At 42.8% G+C, this 22,625-nt stretch overlaps 9 protein-coding genes across 9 annotated transcripts; all 9 read right to left on the bottom strand.

The window, feature by feature from the left end:
- Nucleotides 1–924: 924 nt before the first annotated feature.
- On the bottom strand, nt 925–1,428 carry TM35_000251230 (central apparatus associated protein C1a-18; the record flags this gene model as incomplete). Its single annotated transcript, XM_029027714.1, has 1 exon — nt 925–1,428. One exon carries the CDS (start codon nt 1,426–1,428, stop codon nt 925–927), a length of 504 nt encoding a protein of 167 aa, XP_028880893.1.
- A 404-nt stretch (nt 1,429–1,832) lies between these two features.
- TM35_000251220 (uncharacterized protein) lies at nt 1,833–3,434 on the bottom strand (the record flags this gene model as incomplete). The annotated part of the gene is made up of 1 exon (XM_029027713.1): nt 1,833–3,434. One exon carries the CDS (start codon nt 3,432–3,434, stop codon nt 1,833–1,835), a length of 1,602 nt encoding a protein of 533 aa, XP_028880892.1.
- A 550-nt stretch (nt 3,435–3,984) lies between these two features.
- On the bottom strand, nt 3,985–5,601 carry TM35_000251210 (uncharacterized protein; the record flags this gene model as incomplete). The annotated part of the gene is made up of 1 exon (XM_029027712.1): nt 3,985–5,601. One exon carries the CDS (start codon nt 5,599–5,601, stop codon nt 3,985–3,987), a length of 1,617 nt encoding a protein of 538 aa, XP_028880891.1.
- Nucleotides 5,602–6,167: 566 nt separating this feature from the next.
- Nucleotides 6,168–6,854, bottom strand: TM35_000251200 (leucine-rich repeat protein; the record flags this gene model as incomplete). Its single annotated transcript, XM_029027711.1, has 1 exon — nt 6,168–6,854. The coding sequence occupies one exon, from the start codon at nt 6,852–6,854 to the stop codon at nt 6,168–6,170; it is 687 nt and encodes a 228-aa protein (XP_028880890.1).
- A 692-nt stretch (nt 6,855–7,546) lies between these two features.
- On the bottom strand, nt 7,547–9,436 carry TM35_000251190 (nucleoside phosphatase; the record flags this gene model as incomplete). Its single annotated transcript, XM_029027710.1, has 1 exon — nt 7,547–9,436. One exon carries the CDS (start codon nt 9,434–9,436, stop codon nt 7,547–7,549), a length of 1,890 nt encoding a protein of 629 aa, XP_028880889.1.
- A 1,540-nt stretch (nt 9,437–10,976) lies between these two features.
- Nucleotides 10,977–12,521, bottom strand: TM35_000251180 (uncharacterized protein; the record flags this gene model as incomplete). Its single annotated transcript, XM_029027709.1, has 1 exon — nt 10,977–12,521. One exon carries the CDS (start codon nt 12,519–12,521, stop codon nt 10,977–10,979), a length of 1,545 nt encoding a protein of 514 aa, XP_028880888.1.
- Nucleotides 12,522–14,461: 1,940 nt separating this feature from the next.
- TM35_000251170 (uncharacterized protein) lies at nt 14,462–15,442 on the bottom strand (the record flags this gene model as incomplete). The annotated part of the gene is made up of 1 exon (XM_029027708.1): nt 14,462–15,442. The coding sequence occupies one exon, from the start codon at nt 15,440–15,442 to the stop codon at nt 14,462–14,464; it is 981 nt and encodes a 326-aa protein (XP_028880887.1).
- Nucleotides 15,443–16,513: 1,071 nt separating this feature from the next.
- TM35_000251160 (ATP-dependent DEAD/H RNA helicase) lies at nt 16,514–18,853 on the bottom strand (the record flags this gene model as incomplete). Its single annotated transcript, XM_029027707.1, has 1 exon — nt 16,514–18,853. One exon carries the CDS (start codon nt 18,851–18,853, stop codon nt 16,514–16,516), a length of 2,340 nt encoding a protein of 779 aa, XP_028880886.1.
- Nucleotides 18,854–19,539: 686 nt separating this feature from the next.
- Nucleotides 19,540–21,624, bottom strand: TM35_000251150 (uncharacterized protein; the record flags this gene model as incomplete). The annotated part of the gene is made up of 1 exon (XM_029027706.1): nt 19,540–21,624. The coding sequence occupies one exon, from the start codon at nt 21,622–21,624 to the stop codon at nt 19,540–19,542; it is 2,085 nt and encodes a 694-aa protein (XP_028880885.1).
- Nucleotides 21,625–22,625: the final 1,001 nt, after the last annotated feature.

Here is a 22,625-nt window from a genome sequence, read left to right as displayed (position 1 = left end):
TTTTTTGAGGGGCTTCGTTTTCTTGTTGTTGTTGTTGTTGTTTTCTTTCTTTCTTTCTTCTTTGTGTCTGTGTGTCCCGTAAACTTTTGACGGCTTGTTTGCAATTTTACGGATTTTCACACGCTCTGTTTTCTTTCTTTTTTGTTTGTTTATTCTTTCCTTGCTTCGGTACCCAAAGTTTGTACACACTCACACACTTTCTCTTTTTCTTTGTGTGTAGTGTGTGGGCAAGTGTATATATATATGTAGATAGATCTATAAGTATGTTTCTCTTTGTTATTGTCACCAACTATAATGATATTCTCGTCCGAACTATTGTTGTTGTTGTTGTTGTTTTCTTTTCTTTTTTTTTCGTTTTGAATTGTCTCTTCACACTATAGCAATACCTTTCTTTTTTTTCTTTTACTCTTTCCCTTCTGAGGAAGGCAATGTATACACACCAATAAGAGAAGAACAAAGTGTTTTTTTTTTTTCTTCTTCTTTTTTCTTCGTCTTCTTCTTTCTGATGAAACTGTTTTTGATGATATTTTTTATAGTTTTCTTCTCAACACTCCTATTTTGCCTTTCTTTTCAATGTTGAATCTTTACTCAGCTACCACAGCACACCATGTATATATATATAGAGGGAGAGATAGAAAGGAAAAGAAGGTATAGTCAAAAGAGAATATAAAACAATTAAAAGAAAAAAGAAAAACGGTCATATCCATACATCGATACACTGTAAATGGAATAAACTAAAATAACGAAATAAAACACACAGAAATGATATGTGGCAATATACCGAATGTGAGCGCCCACCTCTAAAAAAAAAAAAAAAAAAAAAAAACACACACAAACACAATACATCCAGATTGAACACTCTAAACATCCCCTCATTCCATAAATAACAACAACACAGAAAAAGAGAAAACAAAAAATTACATTTTAGCCTGCGGTATCCGCAGCAATCTTCTGTTGCTGTGCCTCTACTGCCTCCATTTTGGATGGACCGCCTGCAAACGGCATGAGCCCCGGCCCGCAGCCATTATAATACTTCCCATGCCAGACTTTACCATTCGCATCTGTGTAGGTGCCAAGGCCGTGAATGCGATTGCCACGCCATGAGCCATCGTAAGAGGCTCCGGAGCTCCATGTGTAGATGCCGTTGCCTTCAAACATCCCACGCACAAATTGGCCACAGTACATATCGCCTGTTGTGTAAAACTGTAATTTACCGTTTCCATGCATTTCGTCTTCTTGCCAATCTCCCTCGTAGCGAATCAGTGGACTTGTGAAGATGCCGTGGCCATGACGACAGCGGTAGGTACTTTCAGTTAACCGACGTACACCTCCAACGTAGCGGGCAGACTGTTCCTCATGTACATAACTGCCTTGCTCTTCAACGAAAACTTGTTCTTCCTTCTTCTCGGCCTTCTTTTTTGCTGGCATCTACTTTTCCACCACTACTACCACCAACAACTACTAGAATTACAATAACATTAAATGTAAGAGTAAATGAAATAAAGAGAAAAAAAAAAAAAGGAAAAAAAAAAAAAAGAAGATAAGACGTGTTCACATACATACACACACATACTATAAATATACACCTCCCCACCCGAAAAAAAGGGACTTAAGAAGGTCGTAGAAATTATGAGTAATAATTGAGTCAAAGAAGAAAATTGTCAGGCATAAAAAAAAAAAAGACGATAAAAGGGCAATAGAGAGAAAAAGAAAGGCACGAATAAACAATAAAAAACAAAACCTGAAAAAAAAAAAAAAAAATAACTCAAACCAATTAGATTTCTCTTCGCTTTTCTTTCTCTCTGAGAGAGAGAGAGAGAGAGGACTATTAACTACAGGTCATCATCATCAAACTGAATGGTAGGCTTTGTATTGGCCGGTGGTTGCTTGGATTGCTGGTTCGTTGCTGCTGGCAAAAGAGGAAGATCATCATCATCATCATCATCATCATCAACTACAATAACTGCCGCCGCTTTCTTTTCATTCTTCGCTCCTGTAGCTGGTGGGATATTTACCTCACCAACGTCCCCCTGATTCTCCTCACTTCCCTCTGGGAGAAGTACGGGTAGAAACGTTGGTGCCATCTCACGATTATAATTACCAGGAATGGGTTCATTTAGTGGTAATTGCCGCAGTACTGCCACCTCCTCTGTTACTCGCTTCAACACTCCCTTTGACTCTGCGAGCCGTTTTTTTGCCTCGGAAAGAGCTTCTGCGGTGGCTTCCCTTCGTTTCTCAGTTTCTCGCCTCATTCGTGTTAAATCCTTCATGAGTCCCTCGAGATCTGCATTGTTTTTCGCTTGTTGTCCGGGTTTTACGGCATCACAGATGGATTTGCGTCGCAGCAGAAAGTCACGTCGGAGTTTGAGGTGTCGCATCTCACCACGGTGTGCATCCCGCATGAGTTCGTGTTCAAGTGCGTGTTGAATGATATCGTTGCCTTGTTGTTGTGCGGCCCGTTCCCGTACACGTGCCTGTCGTTGTTGTTGTTGTGCGTGGAGTGCGGCCCGCAGTTCCTGTTCACGTGCGCGGCATCTCTCGAGTGAAGTAGCTGCTTGTTGGAGTGCGGACGTCATGGCTTCGTTCTTGCGTACCACCACTGCCGTCTCGCGGGCGACGGCTGCGGTTGCGTGAATGGCCGCTTCCAAAGCCGCGGTGCGTTTGTCGCGTTCCTCCGCGAGGGCGGCGCTGCGTTGACGTGCCGCGTTTAAGGCGGCGATGATGTTCGTGCGGTGGGCGTGAATGGCCGCGCATGTCTGGCGGGCGACGGTGTCGGTGACGCTCCACGCCGTGAGCCGCCGGATGTCAATATTGCTGTTGACGGCGGAGCGGCTGATGGGGAGATCGACATCGTGTGTGTTGAGCAGCGCTGCGAGGACGGTGTCGGGCGGCGGCAGGGAGTCGCCGCTTGCGAAGGCCACCAACACATCTGGTGGCTCGCGCAGTTGCAGCAACATGTGTGTTTGCAGTTCCTTCGACATGCCGAGGACTTTCACGGTGGGAATGTCCTGCAAGTAAAGCGCCTCCAGCAGCAGCAGCGGCACCGCCCGCTCCACCTGCGCCTCTGGTGTCATGATGTAAAGATGACTGTCGCTGATAACAATACCCCGCCGTAAACGAGAACCATCGTGTTGAATGAGAGAGACTTGATTCGCATAGTAACAGGCGTTTGTCATGTATGGTTTTACATGCGGCGGTGGATCTTTAAAGTGTGAAAGGGGTATTGGATGAACACGCGGGGGTAATGGACCCTCTGCTGGGGCACGACGGAGTTTAGGAATACTCACTTCCTCTGTTAACCTCGCAGTGGCATCTGTTGTCTCTTCCTCTACTCCTCCTGTTGTTGTGGGTTTGACTGGACTTCCAAGTACATCATCGATAGAAAGAGGGTCCGTCTGGGGTGGATCAGCCCCAAGCAAGTCATCCAAATCCATCGTCTCTGTTTTTTTTTTTTTTGTTTTTTAAAGACCTAGTATATATATTTCTTTATTTATATTATACTTTTCTACTAATAGTAAATAAACTATTTATTTAGAGAGGGATATACTTTGCTTTTCACTGGTGGGTTAGTTACCACTAGCTTGATCGTTAACAAAACCTTTTTTGTTCCTCTTTTTTTTTTCTTTTCTTGTTGTTTTTTTTCCATGTATTTCCAATAAACCCATACACAGAAAGAAAAGGTGAGGAAGGAGAAAAAAAAAGACATCAAGAATAATAATAGAAAGAACAGCAAAGATAATTAAAAAGAATCAACAGGCAGAGCAAAGAGCATACAAACACTCAAGAGATAGAAAGAAAGAGAGATACCCCTCATCTCTTACTCCCTTGGTCCTTTCATTATCTGTCAAAGCCATACAGGATAACTCGCCACGCTTCCATTTTTCACCACTTCCAACAACAACAACAACAACAAAAAAAAAGGAGCATCAAGGTACTTTATTATATTGATAGTACCCTCTCATATACACATTTATACACATAATCTCACGCAATGGATATTCCCAACTCGGCACGAGAACTATGACGGTAAACAGACAACATCACCCCTTTAAGACTTCCATGCGTGATAAATAAATCTTGCAGCGTTTGCGCCAAATGTTCACACGTTGGTACTCGGCGACTTTCAACCGCAAGTATTATATCACCAATCAAAACACCACTACGTGCCGCAGCTCCGCCACGCACAATACCTAAAACATGTACACCCCCACCACTAGCACTACTAACAATTGAATCAATAGGAGAACTTCTTGACAAGTTTACCGGTAATAATTCACTTGGTGCATCTACCGCTTCAATGCCAAGTGATGGAGTTTCACGATTATCATTGTTGTTATTGATATTATGGTGATTCTTTTTGTGATTGCTGTCATTGCTGCTATTATTGCCGATACTGTACCAACCACAACCTCCGACATTTTTCTTCTTATTAAGATCCACCTCACTATTGTTGGTGTTGTTGGACCTATTATTATATTTGCGGGAATAATTACACTCAAATGGATGATTATTAGGATAGTTTTCATTCATATTTTCAATGCCCCGCTGATGACTAAGAGTCGGGACGCTGGCATACGGATGTAGCACCACTTCTTGGGTATTAACTCTAGCTGTTAAGCTACGCGGTGAGACCATCCCATTTTTATTCTTATTTATATAAGCATTCGACAATTTCTCAGTCGTTGCAATAGACTTGATGCGATTAAATTGATTTCGTGGAGTGATATTCGCTAATAAGTGTGATATGGAACTCTCTTGTGAGAGAGATTCCCCATGAGGAGTGAGAACTGTGTTGACATGAGAAGACACCATATGATGGGAATCCATCATCATATCTACCTGATTCCTTTCATTATTTTCTTTCTTATCCCTTTGCTGCTGCTGCTGCTCTTGTGTAGCCACAGCCACGAAGGGACTAAGACTGGCAGCCACGAGAACCCGAACTTCATCGAGTTGATTGTTCTCGAGTGCCTGCAGTAATGCATCCAATAGACGACTGTGTTGTTGTGTGCCTTCCACATTTTTTGTTTGAGAGGCACTCTTGCCGATATGACTGGAGTCACTACTACATCTACTGCTGCTGGAATTGTTATTATCATTATCGTTAAAGATAATCATATCGTCTGTCGCACCTTCAATAGCACAACAGAGTTGAGTTAACAATTTGTATGTATTACGATACTTGTGAGAGAGTTCATTCACTTCTCGCTGGAGTACATTCACACGCTGCTCAACTTCACGCAGAGCATTCATAATGTGTTCACGTTGAAGAGAAGAAACCTCCTCTTGTTGCTGCATTATATCCGCATAGACATCACGAACTACATTTCCCACTTGTTGCTTTACTTCTTCAGATACAATTTGTTGCAGATGTTTTTCATTTAATTGAGTCATATCGTGGGATGAGGCTTCTTTTGAAAGTGTCTTTCCATTCCCTTGTTGTTTACTGTTCAATGTTGTTTCAATCATGAGTTGTACTTCAGAGCGTGTGGTAAAAGCCCGTAGAGACTCATAAAACTCAGCGGTAGATATAAACGTCGTACTGGGAGTTAAACCACCCTCTTCACTCCGCTTCATTGTTTTGTCAACATCACCTTCCATCAATAATGTCTATATATATATATATATATATATATATATATATATATATATATATATAATAACAATTGTAAAGTACAGTATATTATTTTCTCTTTCTATCTATCTCTCTTTCTCTACATCTGAACAGTCAAGTATAAAAAAAAAAAAAAAGAAACGAAAAGAAGAGAAGACTTTTCAAAGTACTCTTCCAGTGAAGTGAAACATCAACAGAGAGCATTATGGATAGGGAAACAGGGAAACCAAGTAAAACACTGGCTGCATAAATAGTTAAATGGAAAGAGTTCATCCAAAAAAAAGAGAGGTTCAAAAAAAAAAAAAAGGAAAAAAAAAAAAACACGTGTGTTCCGTTGATTCCTTTTCTTTTTTTTTCGTTTGCAAACTCATTACATGTACTAGTGCAAACGAAAAAAAAGAAAAAAACGAAACGAAAAAAAAGAAAAGAAAAAAAAGAAAAGAAGAAAAAAAAAAAAAACAAAAAGTGTTCAATTCAAAAATTACATACAAAGTATACCTAACACATACAGGTACATTATAAATGATGATGATGATGGTGTGTGTGTGTGTTCTCACTGGGGTTCTGTGAAGGGGTGTGAGGCGTCGTACTCTGCTAATCGCAGTTCCAGGTGCTTCTTACATATCTCTGAGCACACGCAGTGCACAAAGGGGACGGAGCGCAGGGCGGCGAGATTGTGAAAGGTGACGAACACCTCGTAGTTCTGCAGCCGCACGCAGCAGTTGGAGCAGTCGACGGAGGCCATCGGCGGCACGAGACTCACCGGTGCCGCGCCGGCGACTTCCTCCTGCCGCAGCAGCGGGTTGTTCTCTAGTGTGACGGTCTCCAGATGGGGCAGAAAGAGAACACCGCCGGGCAGCACTTGCAGTTTGTTGTTGTCGAGGCGGAGCTCCTGCAGACTCTTCAGCTGCCACAACTCCATCGGCACCGTTGTTAAGAGATTGTTGCTCAGGTACAGTCGCTCTAGGTGTGAGAGACGGCCAATCTCCTGCGGCAGAGATGAGATGCGGCAGTAACTCGCATTCAGCCAGCGCAGACGTCCAAGTTCTCCAATTGCCGGGGGAAGTGATGTAAGAGAGTAGTTGTTATCCACATGCAGTACCTCCAGTGTGGTCCGCAGGGCCTTAATGCTCGCCGGGATGCTCTTAAAGTCTTCTTGATAACTGAAGTGAAGTGTGGTGTCCTTGTTATCATACACCTGCTGGACAACATCCAGAAATCGTTCCTCGGCGTCTGCCATTTTCTTTTCCTTCTTTCTTCCTTTATTTTTTTTTTTTTTTTACAACACAATTCTCTGAGTTTCTTGTTTCTCTTCCCCCTTTTTTTTGGGTTTTACTTCCCTTTTCTTTTTTGTTTTCTTTTTTCTCTCTCCTTTTCTTTTCCTTTAGGAATATTGTTCCCCTAGAGTGCCGACGATAACGTCCGTTTCACTACCTCTCTCAGAGAAATCCAACAACAAATAAGAGAAACAAAAAGAAGCAAAAAACCTCTATAATTGGTACTGGATAACGTAATGAAACACACCAACACACACATGAAAAAGAAAACACATGGGGTATCGGTTAAAATAAAATATAATGCTCCGAAGGAGTGCTTGTATACAAACATATAAAACTACTTATCCATACACTCTTACGCACACCTATACATATATATATATATATATATGTATATAGTGAGATGGAGAAATATTATATATGTTCAGACTCATAGTAACTACACTGCTAAGACCAAGTTTTTTTTTGCTTTTCGTTCTGGTTTCAATATAACACAAGACCACACTCATGTCCAAAAGAAAAAGAAAAATAATAAGCGTATGGTGATTGATAAGAAGGAGAAAACGCAAAAGAAAAAAAGAGAAAGAAGTAAAAAAAAAAAGGTTAGGTATATATATAAATATAAAGAAGATATTCTTTTCCTTTCTTATTTCTCTCATTTTCCCTCAAGGGTAACAAGTGAGGCACCGAGGGCCCATGCCGTCTCAAACCCATTAATTTTCTTCGCAATGTGCAATTCCTGTTCATATGGGTATCCAAATCCATGATGCAACAGCGTAAACATATATGAAAGTTCAAAACATTCCATTTCTTCTTTTAAAATGCCATTTTTCTTTTCCTCTGTTTTGTTTTTTATTTCCTCCATAGATTTCATCTCCCCGCAGACTCGAGTTGCGATACTTGCCACACCTCCTACAGTAATAACTTCACTCTCCATATATGGTTTTAGACGATCATAATAGTAAGAGAAGGCATAAACAGGACCAGTTGAAGCTGTCTTTACGTTGGGTTGAAAAACACCATTGAAGCCACAGGTATCACTACCACATGTTTCATTTTTACGAACCACGTACCTTCGGAAAAGTTCTACACATGCTTCCATAGATGGGGAGACACCACCATCTTTGATATTCGATACATTAGTCTCTTGATGTATATATCCCTTTGGGAAACACGGAAATGCGTCAATAACAGTTTTTGTATGTGCATTATCTCCTACATTATCTGTATTTGGGGAATTATCATTATTATTATTCGGTATGGCTTCCTTAGTTGATGCATGAGCTGCCATCACAGCACTAAGAAGTTGTTCCTTGGCAGCATGTAACCCATTTCCTTCGTAACTATGTTGATACACTAGATATGAACGTCCATTCACATGGAACTCGTGAGTGAACTTTTTCTGATTTTCAAGTACTTTGGCATCATCTGGGTGAATAACAATCTGTGTAGAGCCACCGCCAAGATCGAGAATGGTGGCTGTGCTGTTGGCATTACCGCCCAATGCCCCGCGAAGATAATTAACCGTCAACCACGCCAGTGGCCCTTCTTCATATCCCTCGAGAATACGCACAGAGTCTGTTTCTTTCTGCACCCAGAATGGCCCAAGCTGAAAATGACGTCGGACCGCATCAAGTACGGCGAGTGCCCGTTCTCTGCCAATGCGGCGTAAACCCGCCGTGGCTTTGAGTTCAATCGGCACACATGCATGCATAGAGTGAGGGACGTATGTCTTGGCGGCGTTCAGTAGATCTGTGAGGGAAGCGGCGGCATCATGCACGTTATCAAACTTTGAGAGTGGGGCGTGGTTTTGCACAAAGAGTTCATCATTGAGTTGAAGAAATGGTAATAGTGACATCTTCGGTGTGGTGTTTTGGGGTTCAATGGTGAGATTGTAGCGGAAGACATGCACGCGGCTGCCGGTACTTCCGGCGTCAAAGACTACACTGTAGCGAGTTGCGGCATTATTACACTCCGACATTAGTTTAACACTCTCACTCCATAATTTCTTCTGCTTTTCAACTTCTCTTGTGAGAGCCGTGAGAAGATCCGAAGTGCTTTGCCGCCCTACACGACTACTGCCGTTGATAAGAGCAATAGCCGCCATATATCGTTGATATTCCTCTTCTGCAAATGGTGTACGTTGTGTTGAGCCGGTGCCCTCTTGCTGTTTCCCCGATAACTCTTTCTTTTTTAATTTACATTCCTCTACTTCCTGTGTGGCGAGTTCATTACGGCTTTTGAGAAGTTCAAGTTCCGTTTCGAGATTCTTTCGGGTGCCGTCCACCACCTCCTTCGCCTGTGTGACGGTTGTCTGCCCATTCCGCAGCAGCTGCACCTGCGATTGGCACTGCACATACCGTTCCGTCTTCATTCGCACAATGTGAGCGGTGAGCTCTAGTTTCTGATTTCCCCGCGATACCATGGAGGAGTTGCCCACCGTGAAGGCCATGAAGTACACTACCATGAGAAGCGCAATGGTCAACAACGCAAAGACCGGCGCAATGGGGGAACATCCCGCCCGTTTGCCCCGCCGCACCGCCATTTCAAAAATAGCGGATATACGAGTAGTCAACGTTTTGTAATCGGACGGACAGAAACACAGAGGGAGGAAAAGAAAAAAAAAAAAAAAAAAGAAACTAAGCCAGAAGCGCTGGTTCCTAGTGGAAAATAATAAAAAAAGATAGTGATGTTCAAGAGAGCAAAGAAGAAAAAGAGAAAAAGAGAAACAGAAACAATTGTTGAAAAAGAAGAAAAAAAAATAAAGACTTATGAAACAGAAACAAAGAAAAGAAAACCTTCAAGGAATTCACACAAGACCATGCAAAGAAAAAAAAAAAAAGATAAACAGAGTGTATACATATATACATATATATACCTCGACTAGAGTTGCAAAAGAAAAAAAAAAAATGATGACGAACGGGAAAGAGACCCCCAAACGTAACGACTGAGGTTATACACAAAAGAAAAAAAAAAACAGACACACACACACAGAGAGAGAAAAAAAGATCACACAGATTCACCAACACAATACGAGCGAGGAAAAAAAAAAAAATAATATTTGGAGAGATATGTGGATGTACATGTAGTGTATCCATCATTTTCCCCATTTTTTTTCTCCCTTTTTCATTATACCGTTTGCATTTCACTTCTCTCCCTTTCTCTTTTTTTTTCTTTGCGTACTGTTTGTTGTTGCTCCGTTATTGTGCGTGTCATGATTTTTCGTTCACACAACGCATCAATCAGCACATCTTAAAAACAACAAGAATGAGAAGAACAATATTAATAACAATAACAATAATAATAATAACACGTTTCTACTTCAACAAAAAAAAAAAAAAAATGGAGAGAAAGTAAAAAAGAAGAACAGAATCAAATAATCTCGAAAGGCAGTAACAGCGTCATCATCACTCCCCTGTTTTCACTCTCAGTCTCCCTCTGCACGCACTCCCATTCATACATAAGCATATTAATATTATATATATATATATATATATATATATATATATATATATATAAAAGGGAGGAGACAGATAGCACCCACAAACAACTAAAAGTCTAATGACTATCCAAAGCTTTCCGGAGAACACAATAATACGTAAAAATAACAGACTGCTTCTCATACGTTTGATTTGTTTGTGTGTATTTGCAATACCTCTTTTTTTAAATTTTTGCTTTGAAATCGATCATTGTGGTTTTACTTTTCCTCTTATTCTTCCCATTTTCTTTCATTTCATTTTCTAATTTTCCAGATTTTCCACTTTGTGTTCTCCTCACTTTCCGTTTTCTTTTTCCTTTTTTTTTTCTTCTTGCACTTGGTTATGTCTGTGGTTCCATTACCACGTGAGTTTAGGAAAAATGCTCCCTCAGTTAAATCCACAGGAGGGAGCAGAACAAGAAAAATCAATTACGCACGCAGTGTATCACAAAGGAAAAAAAGAAGAAATGAAAAGTATAAACAATCCTCTTCTGAGAGAAAAAAGAAACACACAGAAGGGGTTTAAAATAAAATAAAAAAGACAATCTACGTGGTCTAACCAATATAATATTATATTATATTATGTATAATATATAGTTAGACTACTCTACTTCTTGCTGCTAGTACTACTACTACTATTGGTACGTGGATGCAGATACGCCGCTCGCTGTGGGGCTCCCGCAGACGACTCATGTGGTGTTTGTGTGCGGTTGATAGACGGTGATAAACACTCGTGACTGACGCTCATAAGAGAACCCGTTCGACTGCTCTCATGTATTTGACGCTCAATCTCCACCTCCATGGCCATTTCCGCAGCACTTGCTAGCTCCGTAACGGTAGCTGTTGTCTCCACAAGTTCCTGGTGAATGCCTTCAAGTGAGTGGCGGTTGGAGCGGCGTTCACGCTCCGCCTGTGAAATGCGCAACTCAAGTTCCTGCCGCTTCTTTTCATATCGCCTGCCACGCTCAAATGCCTCACGCTGCAGTGCCTCCACAACAGAGACTTCGTGCTTTAAGTACTGCAGCATTTCCTCTGGATCACTAGCTGGGTCTGTGTATTCCGGTGCTCCACACTGTGGTGAGGGCGGAGCGTCCGAGTGGAGTGCCCCTGCAGCATCAGGGACTGGGTCTCCACCTCTGCTTGAACTCTGTGCAGGGGTCAAGCTGTTGTCATTGTTATTATTATTATTATTATTATTATTATTATTATTATTATTACTATTATCATTGTTATTATTGTGATCGTTGCTGGTGTTACTACTGCTCATACTGCTGCTTCTACCAACAGTATTGTCATCTGTTTGGGGTTGGAGGGCATCAACAAATTCTTGCAACTGATGCAGTGAGGATGACTCCTCCGATAGCATACTCTCAAGCTGTTGACGCTGTTTCTGTAGTTTCTGTAGTTCCTCTTTCATTCCTTTCAGTGTCTCGTTCTCTTCACGATGCAGTCGTCGTGCCAAATTTGAGCTATTCAGCTTAAGTTTTACGAGTTTATCTTCCTGTTCTGCCTTCAGCGCCTCTTCCCTGTGCAGTTGCGCCTCCAACTCTGCCTTCTGACGCCGCACGGCATCCACACGACGTGTGAGTTGATTTGTGATGCTCTCGCCTTCCTTCTCTGCGGCCTCATACGTCTCCCGCAGTCCCTCCCGCATCTTCGCCAGATCCTCCCGCTCGAGAAGAATAGTGCTCTGCAGCATGCGGTTGGATGTGTAGAGTTCATTCACGGCGTTCTCCAACTCCTCCCGCGACATGCCCTTTGCGGCCTCTGTGGCCTCCGCCTCCACGCGCTCCAACTCGGCTGCTGTGGTGGTGATGGTGTCTTCCTCACTGCGGGCTGTGAGGCCGTGGCGACTGCTGTGTTGCCGCTCGAGCCGCCCGCTGTACGGTGGAAACGGGTGGAGCTCCGCCGTTGGCAGCAGCGGCGGTGCGGCCCCTTCGCTCCCGCCCCTTGCGGCCATCGCCGTGGTGGACCGCGTGGTTCCCGCCGGGGTGCGGATGGCGCCGGTGGGCGGTGTGTGCAGAAGACTGCTGTGGAGGTGAAGTGAGAGACGCGAGGAACTCGCACCGGCGGCGGTGGAACTGCTGCGACTGAAGATGGACGGCTGCCGCACAGGCGTTGTGGCCGTGTTGGGTGTGGGCGTTACCTGCATTCTCTACACCCAACTGCAATCACAAAGCAGAAACAATGTATCGGAAATCGTAATGGTAACCAACGAGAAGACCCTATCTCTCTTTCCTTCTCTTTTTTTTTTATTTTGTTCTTTTTATTTCAGTTTTTTTTTTTTTGGTTTTCTTCTTCCTTGGGTTGCACTATCGCTTGCAAACCCATAAAAAGAAAATATGGTAGCATGGACAAGAGAAACAACAAGAAGAAGAGAAAAAGAAAAAAAAAATAATAATAACAATAACAATAATATATATAGACATATATATATATATATATATATATATATATATATAAACATCTAAACATATATGCATATATGTATTACGTACATTCGAGTAAAAAGCATAGGAAGAAGGAAATCATAAAGTGAGGGAAAACCTTACATCGTATTCGTGAAATCCCCTGCATACTTCAAGTCCTTCAACGGCAAGATGAAGGGGATGTAATTCGTTTTCTTCTTTATTCTGATTGGAAAAAAAAAAGGATGGGGGGTAGAGTGGGGTCGTAAAAGTCAGAAACAAAAAAAAAAAAAAAATGACGGGGTTTCAACCCATAGGAACAGTATCATCATCATCAGCAATAGAAGTAGTGTTAGTAAAAATGTTAGTAAAGGAAAAAAAAGGTAGAGGGCGCAATATTATCATCAACAACAAGTGCGCTAAAACAAAAAAAGAAACAAAAAAAGAAACAAAAAAGACAATTACAAGAAGAAGAAAAAAAGAAAGGAAAAAAAAAAGGAAGAGGCCTGCATTCGAGAGACGTTTTCTTTTCTTCAGTTCCTTCCGCTTGTTTGTCTTTCTACCTCCCACGATTCGCAAAACAGGCAAAGTAAAAAAGAAAAAAACAAAAAGTTGAAACAAACAAAAAAGAAAACGAAGAAAAACAAAAAACAAAAACGGAACAATAAATAAATAAATAAATAAATAAAAAAGAGGAAAAGAAAAGGAAGAGTAACACTACGTATTCAACAGCCCTTACTCCCAAGCAGCTCCGTAAAAAAAAATGTGCCTGAATCCAATTGCGGTTATTCGTTTCTTTTTTCTTTTTTTTTTCTTTTTTTTGGCACGTGGAGTCTGAAGCCAGGCGTAATGCGATTAATCCCAGCTGAAAAAAACTGAAGTAACAAGGCGGAGAAATAAACCATCATTCCTTTTCGTACATTATGTCTATTACTATCTCTGTATTAATGCGTATGTTTACGTCCGTATGTGTTTTTTTTTTTTTTTCAAAAATACATAAACTCAGAAACATGCCTTCTTTTTTTTTTTTCTTTTCTGTATTCGCACTTAATCAATTTCCCCCGCAATAGTATGTAGTTTCTGTCGTCTTTCACGTGGGTGAATGTAAAAGCACCTCCTCCATTTCACTTCAACACACATCAAGATACAGATGACGAAAACAAAACCAAAAATCAACACAGAAGAAACAAAAAGAAAAAAAAAAAAAAAACATGGATCAATAACACTCAATGGCACTATAGTGCCCACTTCTGTTTTGCTTAATTTTCACTTTCTTTCACGTTTGTACTTCCCATATTAATTCGTTTTTTTACTTCTATTTTTTTTTTGATATTTTGTTTGTTCGTTCTATATTTATTTTTCCTTCTTTTTTTTTTATTTCCTTGGTAACAAGTGCTGATTTATTCATAATCCTTTTTTCCATTCTTCATTCTATTTGCTTGCGTCGTTTGCTCCGCCAGCACAGACAGAGATCGCAAATGCGAATTCATCTCCTCCATTTGCAAATCTCTTCACGAGAGTCCAAAGGAAAGAAAAGAAAAAAAGAAAAAAAGAAAAACTGAGAACAACGAATACTACACGAACAAATAAACAAAAAAAAGGCACAAACAAAACTTGTGCTTGGGCAGCACATTTGCCCTACTATTTTTTTTTTTCTTCTATTCTTCCTGAATTGTAGGCACTCTCATGTTGGGTATGGAGGTGGTGGTGTGAACCCGAGAGGCTTCGTCTTCACGGAGGTGCTGATGTATGTGTAGGCCCCGCTGCCGCTGCTTCCGCCCCCGCCGCCGGCGCCGCTGCTCAACACATGACTTCCACCCAAAAGTGTATTCGGTGAGTGCTGGGCGCCGTACAGACCTCCGCTGGATTTCTTGTTTAGATGCGTATCTGCGAGTCCGCCTGCTTGTGCGAGGGAACTCCCAAGAAAGTGTTGTGGCTGCTGCGGTGGTGCGGCCGGTGGGAGGGCGTAGCGTGGAAGTGGTGAAATGGGCGAGGAAAGACTTGGTGGGGTGTACGGTGGTGTGGGCTTCGCGATGGGCTGCAGGAGAAATACACCGTGTTCGTTGCGGAGAAGGATTGGATCCTGCTGCGCTGCGGGCATCGGCGGCACGTAATGTGCTGCGAGTGGTGATAACTCCACCGGCACTGCAGCAATTGGCGGTGTTGCCGCAATGGCCTCTGCGAAGGACGGGGGCGGGGGCTTGGCCACGTGTGGAATGCCGGCGTAACTGAATGGACTCCCACCGTGCACCTGCGGCTGTGATGGTGTGGACGCCGCGTACAATGGCGGTGCGTGACTTACACTTTGCAAAGGGCCGTACGACTCCTCCACGACAAATCCCCCACTATGTTGAATTTCTGTTGTTTCCGTCTCGTCCCTTTGACAAACAGTGTGTGTGACCTCATTCAGGAGTCTTATCAACTCCGTTTGATCATCCTCCGTAATAGCATCGTCATCGTCATCGTTGTTTTTGTTGTTCTTACTATCAATATTATTGTTATTGTTGTCAACTGAATGTTGAGCGAAGGGAGATGTTTTGAAACTGAACGTAGACGATTGTACAGGGTTATTCTCCAACGATGATGCACTAACTACTCTTTCACCTGTTCTTCCGTGTTGCTGAAACGACATAACGTCCCGAAAGTGTTCTAGTAGATCCCCCATTGCAGTTGAGTTTTATCAGTGTTAATATTACAGCTGGCACGTGTATTTTTTTTTTTTTTTTTTTATTCTTCTTCTTTTTTTTCTTGAGGAGAGTGAGGTATCGCTTTTAATATTTTTGTTTGCGTCTTTTCCTTTTTTTTTTATGGCCTTTTGCTATAGTACCAGAGCCTTATTGTTGTTGGTGTTGTTGCTGTTTCTTTTCTTGATCGCACACAGACTCTATTTCTTTTTCTCTCTCTGTCTTCCTATAATAAATAAATATATATATATATGGGTCCGCTATTGTACGATGTTACTTTGTGAAGTATTATCTGCCTCACTTTAACTCTATCGTTCCTTTAAGTATATATTTGAGAATATAATAGAAGAGAGGATACACTAGTTGTGTTCCTCTGCTGAAAATCACCTTTGGGCTTTTTTTTTTTTCTCTCTCTAATCCGGAGAGTCTTCTCTGATTCAAGGTTATTCCCTGCTTCCCCCCACAAAAGGAAAAAGAAGAAGAAAATAATGCATAAATAATAAAATAATAAACATAATTAATATATTTTTCACATTCTCAAATATATTCAATTCCTACCAATAAAGAAACCTTCGGATAAAAGCGGATACATTGAATTCAACCAGCCCCCGTTTTCTCTCTCCTCTCACCAGTTGAGAAAAATAAGAGAATCGGATAGGGGCGAGGAAAAAGTTGAGAGTGACAGTTATCATATATATATACAGCCACACGTGTACCCAGAAACGCACGCACATAACAGGAATGCACTTCATGGGAATTCCCATGCATGTCACTCCAGTCCCCTTAAGAAGATAGGAAGATAAGGGTGTTACTTTTCTCTTTTCGACTCGCATTCTGATCACAAAAACAAAAAAAAAGGAAAAAAAAAAAAGTGGTGAGTCCTTTAAAGAAGAAACCACCATCACCACCGGTACCATCATCATCATTATTCTAACAAGCAAGAATCCTGGGGAAATAGAGTGGTAACACGAAGGAATAAATCACAATAGTCATAGTAATAACAAGAGCAATAGAGGGGAAACATAACAAACATAAATCACTTATTCACTCCGTTATCGCGCTGGCGCTGGCCGCTTGATTGTCATTACACGCCCCACACCGCGTACAAAACGAGAGTCGTGCAGTTCGTGTTGTTGCCCGCGCCAACTCGCCCCGTCCACACGTGCGTGGCTTTTGTATTTACTGCGCACTGCAGCGTCCAGTCCGCCGTGCCGCTCCACCTCACTCACCAGCGCCTGCACATCATCGGATAAGGGAATGTTGGTTTGGGCAGCGATGAACCGTGCGATGCGAGGGGCGCGTGGATCCCCGGCGACGATGAACGTGTGCGCCATTCCACTGCGGCCGGCGCGGCCTGTACGCCCCACGCGGTGCACGTACGCATCGGTGTCTATTGGCAGATCGTAATTGATAACATGATCGAGTGCGGGCACGTCTAGTCCCCGTGCGGCCACGTCTGTCGCGCAGAGAATGCGAATAGAGCCTTCCTTGAAGCCGTGCAGAATGGCCTCGCGCCGCCGCTGCCGCAGCCCGCCGTGGAGATATTGCACGAGATCGGGTGGGGCTCGCAGTGCCTTGGAGAGATCGTGGGCAAGTCGCTCCACATCTTCTTTACGGTTTACAAAAATAAGAACCTGCTGGCGTTTGGAAATGACACCATCATCATAGAGTTTCACAATAGCACTAATGCGTTGGGATGCATCTTGCATGGGGTACAAACACTGTGTAATATCTGTATTCGTTTTGTGTTCACGATCAACTTCTATAAGTACACGCTCCGGTAAAAGAAAACGGGCGGCTAAATTACCAACTGTAGCATTCCATGTTGCAGTCCACATCGTTGTTTGTCGTGATCGTTTGTATTTCTTAATATTTGACATGATAAATTCTAGTTGAGGAGCAAATCCAAGCTCCAGCATACGGTCTGCCTCATCCATAATAAGAAAGCTCACCTGTCCTAATCCAACCACTCCAACTTCAACAAAATCACACAAACGACCCGGTGTTGACACAAGTACATCACATCCACCCCAGCGCTGCAAAAACTCCACTTGTTTTTCACGGTCTTGCCCACCAAAAGCTGCCTTTACACGTACAACATTTCCGGCAAGTTGAGCAAAAACATCACGCGTTTGTTGCACAAGTTCCCGAGTAGGACAAAGCACCAGAACAAATGGTTCAACTAGTGTCGCCGATACAGTTTCATCAGAGCTCTGGAAATTGTTTTTCTTGTTGTTGTTATTCTTGTCATGCCCCTCAGATGGTAAAGATGCGAGTGCAGCAAGAGCTGGTAGGGCAAACGCCACTGTCTTGCCACTTCCAGTTGGTGCAACACCAACAACATCACGTTTCTCCATAAAAAGCGGAATTGCCACGGACTGTACAAGCGTTGGTGTTGTGTACCCTACCCGCCCGAGGTTAGTCGCTAACCAGAACGGAAGTTTTTCTGCAAGACTAGCAAAAGAAGTGAGACGATCAACGGCGATAACGTTCCGCATTTCATCCCTTACCAAGACATGTACCTCCTCTGTATCTTGACCCTCTATAGATCTGGAGTTCACTTTATCATTATCATCATTATCGTCTATTACATTTTCTTCCTCATCTATTGTGTCTTGCTTTACATCCATCTCTGTCGAGGGTTCATTCTCAATTTCTGAATTATTCTTAGCCACGAACCGCAGTGGGGGTGGCCCTGTATCTGTATTGGGTCGTGACTGCTGTGCGGGAGGTTGGAAAACAGCCGCTGGCGCATAATCCACCTTTTTCACTTCCGTACCCATCGCTATAGCGGCGGCAGCTGCAGCTGCTGCTGTTGCACGATCGCGAGGCAAGTCCGGTTCAAAGAACTTTTGAGGATTCTTTGCGTGTTCATCGCTAGAACCTTTGATGTTGTTATTGTTGTTACCGTTAACGTTATCCTGTGCGGCCTGCGCCAACAGTTGCTCGGCTAAGAGAGCGGAAGTGTAGCTAGAGGGAGTAGAACTACTGAATACACGGTTAGAATCGTTAACAGAGACACGGGTGTCCTCACCGTACAGTTTAAAGGGAAAGTTCTTATCCGAGTACAACTGTTCAGTCCTTTCACTCGTCGAAGCAGTTTGCTCCGCTGAACGTGATGCAGTAAAAGGCTCCTCATTATTAACATTGGCAGTTGTGGAGTTTTCGCTTGTGCCTTCAGCTGCTGTCATTTTTGCCGTCGTGGTAGTGGCAGATAATGATGATGATGATAATTGTGTTGATGCTTCAGCACCAGAAGCAGTGGGAGTTACATCAGGTGGTATTGTGTGTATCCAGCGAATCTGATATCGCTCTGCCGTGTGATGACCCACAGAAAGCCGAGCAATGCGAGAGTAGATGCCAAAAGATCGGCAAATCACTCCTCCGCGCATTCTCCAAAATATCAATATATGCCGCAACTATACTCGCGTAGTTGTAATAATGTTGTTATTATTACCAGCAAGATGAAAAAAAAAGCAGAGTATAGGCGAGGAGAGTGTTTCTAAACCTTCGAGGACTGGAAAAAAAAAGAAAAAGAAAAACTCCCGTGTACGTACTAAAAAAAAAAAGAGTAATAAGTGATGGAGAAGGGGAAGAAATAATGAAAAAAGAAAAAGAAATATAAATACATTCATATACACGTATATATATATATATATATATATATAGAGAGAGAGAGAGAGAGAGAGAGAAAACAGCAAAAAAACTAAATGAATTCATGCGGAGCGAACAACAACAAGAAAAAAAAAAAAAAAACACATATTCTTACACTCGTTCATGCGTCTCCATTGCGGAATAAATTAGAGGGGGGGAAAAAAAAAAACAGTATTTGCCAGTCATTGTAATTGGAGGGGAAAAAAAAACTGAGGCACCCATAATTCTTTGCAAAGTTCAGATATATACATATATATATACCCTCACCATAGTTTTACTACTGTATATCCTTTTCTTTCATCGAACGTATTTTAATGGATTCCATCTTATTTTTTTTTCTTTTTTTTTTTTTCTGTTTCCTCCCACTCCCTCAACTTTTTTCTCTTTCCCTTTATTGCAGATTTGGCTTTACACATTCGGTACTTTAGCTACCAAAGTTGTATGTCGGCATGCGCGTCACTGTGTTGTTCTCATTACTTTTCGATGCATTGTCAGAACCAAAGTTGTACGTTGGCAACACCCGTGGAGTGCCGTCATCGGACTCGCTGAACTTGTTTACATCGGTAGTAAAGGTATAGGCAGGTAGCTTTGATGATGTCGCCTGCTCGAAGGGCTGGGAAAATGAGGACTCATTAATCTCAAATAAAACAGGTTTATTATTGGTAACATCAGCTGGTGGTCGGAAATCATACATGGGATCATCATCGATGGAAGTGATTTGAACAGCAGGTAAACCTTCACTCGTATCTGGCGAACTCTCTTGCACGTTTGCTCCAAACATTCCGTATCGATCTCCTTTCGCATCATCTGGGTCACTTTCATCATCTGGTGCGGAACCAAAATTAAACTCATAAGTCTTTGATGGTTTATTCTTTTTATTTTCTTGATCCTCTCCCCCTGACTTGGGCGCAAACATATCTCTTCCCAAATCATGAATATATGGGTCTAGGTGTTGATTAGGTGGTGGTGATGGTGAGGATGGACTACCTTTTTCTTCAGCATCACGTGATGCATTCTTCTCTGAAGCAGCAAAGTCATTCATAGATGGTAAACCTTTGGCTCCAAACATCTCCGCATGGGGATTTCTTGGTGATTCTTCCATTTCGCTTGAAGTATGGGAATGAACAGGTGGAGCAGAGGGTTTGGCAACGTTTGATAAGGCTTCCATAATTTTCTGTCGTTGCTCTGTAGTGAGGTCTTTTTGTATATCTTTCTCCTGTTGGGTAATAGGAGCAAAGAGACTTGAAAAATCTGCTCGAACATCTTCTTTGGGTGGATTCTTGCTGCGAGCCCACTTTAGTACATGTGTAGCCGCAACAGCTGTCATCCGTCGTATTCTTCCCTGTAATTGTTCTTCTTCTCCTGCAAGTAACTTAATGCGAGCACGAATCTCTTGTACTTCCCGTCCAACGGGTGTATCATTGAAACCATTCCCCCGTACGGCGTCTTCCAGTGCCACACGTGACTTAATCAAGAGTTGCATCTGCGATTGCAGTGTCTCTAATTTTGTTAAAATGGCACACACTTCATTTGTTACATCGGCACGTCCCTGCAGTCGTCCGAGAGCCTCCCGCTCTTCTTCCAACTTCCGCGTCTGCTCCACCAGTGTATCTATACGACCATTAATGCGCTGCAGTCGCTCTCGTGCGGCTTCTACGTCTAGTGTTGTCTCTGTGGAGATGTCGGCGGTGAGTGGAATTCCACTTGCGACTGCCATTTGTCGCAGATAGGCGGCGACCTCGCCAACGTAATTCCCACGGTATTTGCGCGAGAGGGCAACAAACTGTGCGGCGACGAGATCCACCACGCGCTTCGTGACGACGGTGGTGGCCATTCCCTCCACGCCCGTAATGCAGCGGCGGCGCTCCTCCAACTCCGCCACTCGTCGCTGCAGCGGCGACTCCGCCTGTGCGCTGCCGCCTGCCGCCGTCTCTGCGCGCCGCCGCTCGAGCATCGTTTCGAGTGAGATGAGGAGCGTCATGGCCTCGCCGCGTGTGAACTTCTTCACTTCGCCGCCGCCGGCCCTCAGCCGCCGCTCCCCCTCGCCGCCGGCCCTCGCGCTGTTTTTGTCGGGGACGATGCCGGCGAAGGAGAGCGGCGGGTGGCCGTTCGGGTACACCAGCAGCGCCACGACCATCACCGCCGGCGTGCCGTACATGTCGAAACTCACGCGGCGCGTCGTGGCGGCGGTGATGTTGTGGACGCCGAGCACCGCGGCGCAGTCCAACTGCGTCTCCGCGACCGTCTTGCGGGGCTGCCCGCGCACGAACTCCTCGATGCGGAAGGTGATCCACTTTGGGTGGAACCGCACGCCGCCGGGCTTGAAGTGCACAATCGCACTGCCCTCCGGCATCGAACTGAAGTCCACCACCCCGCCATCCGCCGCGTAGCACGGCGTCGACCGGCACGTCTCGCGGCGGCGGTAAGTGATGGTGTACTGCTGCCCGTTCGGCAGCGAGGCGCACTCCAGCGTGATCACCTTAAACCGCACAATATACGCCTCAGGCATCTATCCACCAAGGAACAAGTGGAAGTGGAAAATATCGCAATAGAGAAGGAGAGATAATATATATATATATATATATATATATAATGGGATACCAAGAAGATATAAGGGAAGATAATACAGATAACTGGAGGCAACTTTTTTTTTTTTATTTAAGGGTTAATCTACTATGCACAAATGTTCTCCGTTAAACGTAATTTCCCTTGTGTACTTGTCTACTAAAAATCTGTTTCTTTTTTATTCTTTTTTTTCTTTTTTGTTGTTATTGGGAGGGGTGGGTGGGATAAGCACTGTGGTATTTACTTTTCTTTGTTTTGATATGTGGCTTGAACGTCGCAACTGCTACTATCAAACTACTCTACTCAACAGAATATAAAATCACAGAAGAAAAAGAAAGAAAGAAAAGAACGAATGCACAAGTTTTTTTTTTTTTTTTTTTTTTTTTTTTTTTTTAAAGGTATACCGAACAAAATAATCATACAGATATATTAACAAACATATAATGTATACTTTACACCTTTTTTGTTTTATTTTTATTTTTATTTATCCGTATGCGCATGTGTGAGCATAGCCCCATACAAAGAAATAGTGAGCTATACAAACACGCACACACGCATACATACATACATACAGCCAAACTCCCCGTTTAAGAGAGAGTTACAGAAACAAAAACAACAAATGAGACCCAAAATAGAAACAAAAAAATTTTGCGGCGCTTGACCTATTTATTTCTCATTACCTTCAACGTTCATATCATTATACTCCTCTCTCCTTAATTTCATTGCTTCTTTCATTCTTCACCCCATTATTTATTTCTTTATTTCTCTCTTCCTCGCTAGACCTCTCTGCATTCGCTCCTATGGATTTTCACACATCATTATTTACTTCTTCTCTTCTCCTGCGCTTTTTCCCCGTACTGGAGAGTGTTAGAGTGAAAAAAAGGAAATAAATAAATAAATGCGGTTAAAACAAATATATATATATATATATATATATAATGGGAT

Source organism: Trypanosoma theileri (assembly GCF_002087225.1).
Source record: "Trypanosoma theileri isolate Edinburgh chromosome Unknown TM35_Tth_25_V1, whole genome shotgun sequence".
In the NCBI taxonomy this organism is placed as follows: domain Eukaryota; phylum Euglenozoa; class Kinetoplastea; order Trypanosomatida; family Trypanosomatidae; genus Trypanosoma; species Trypanosoma theileri.
The sequence above is the reverse complement of the archived record's forward strand: the minus strand, read 5'-3'. Positions and strand labels throughout refer to the sequence as shown.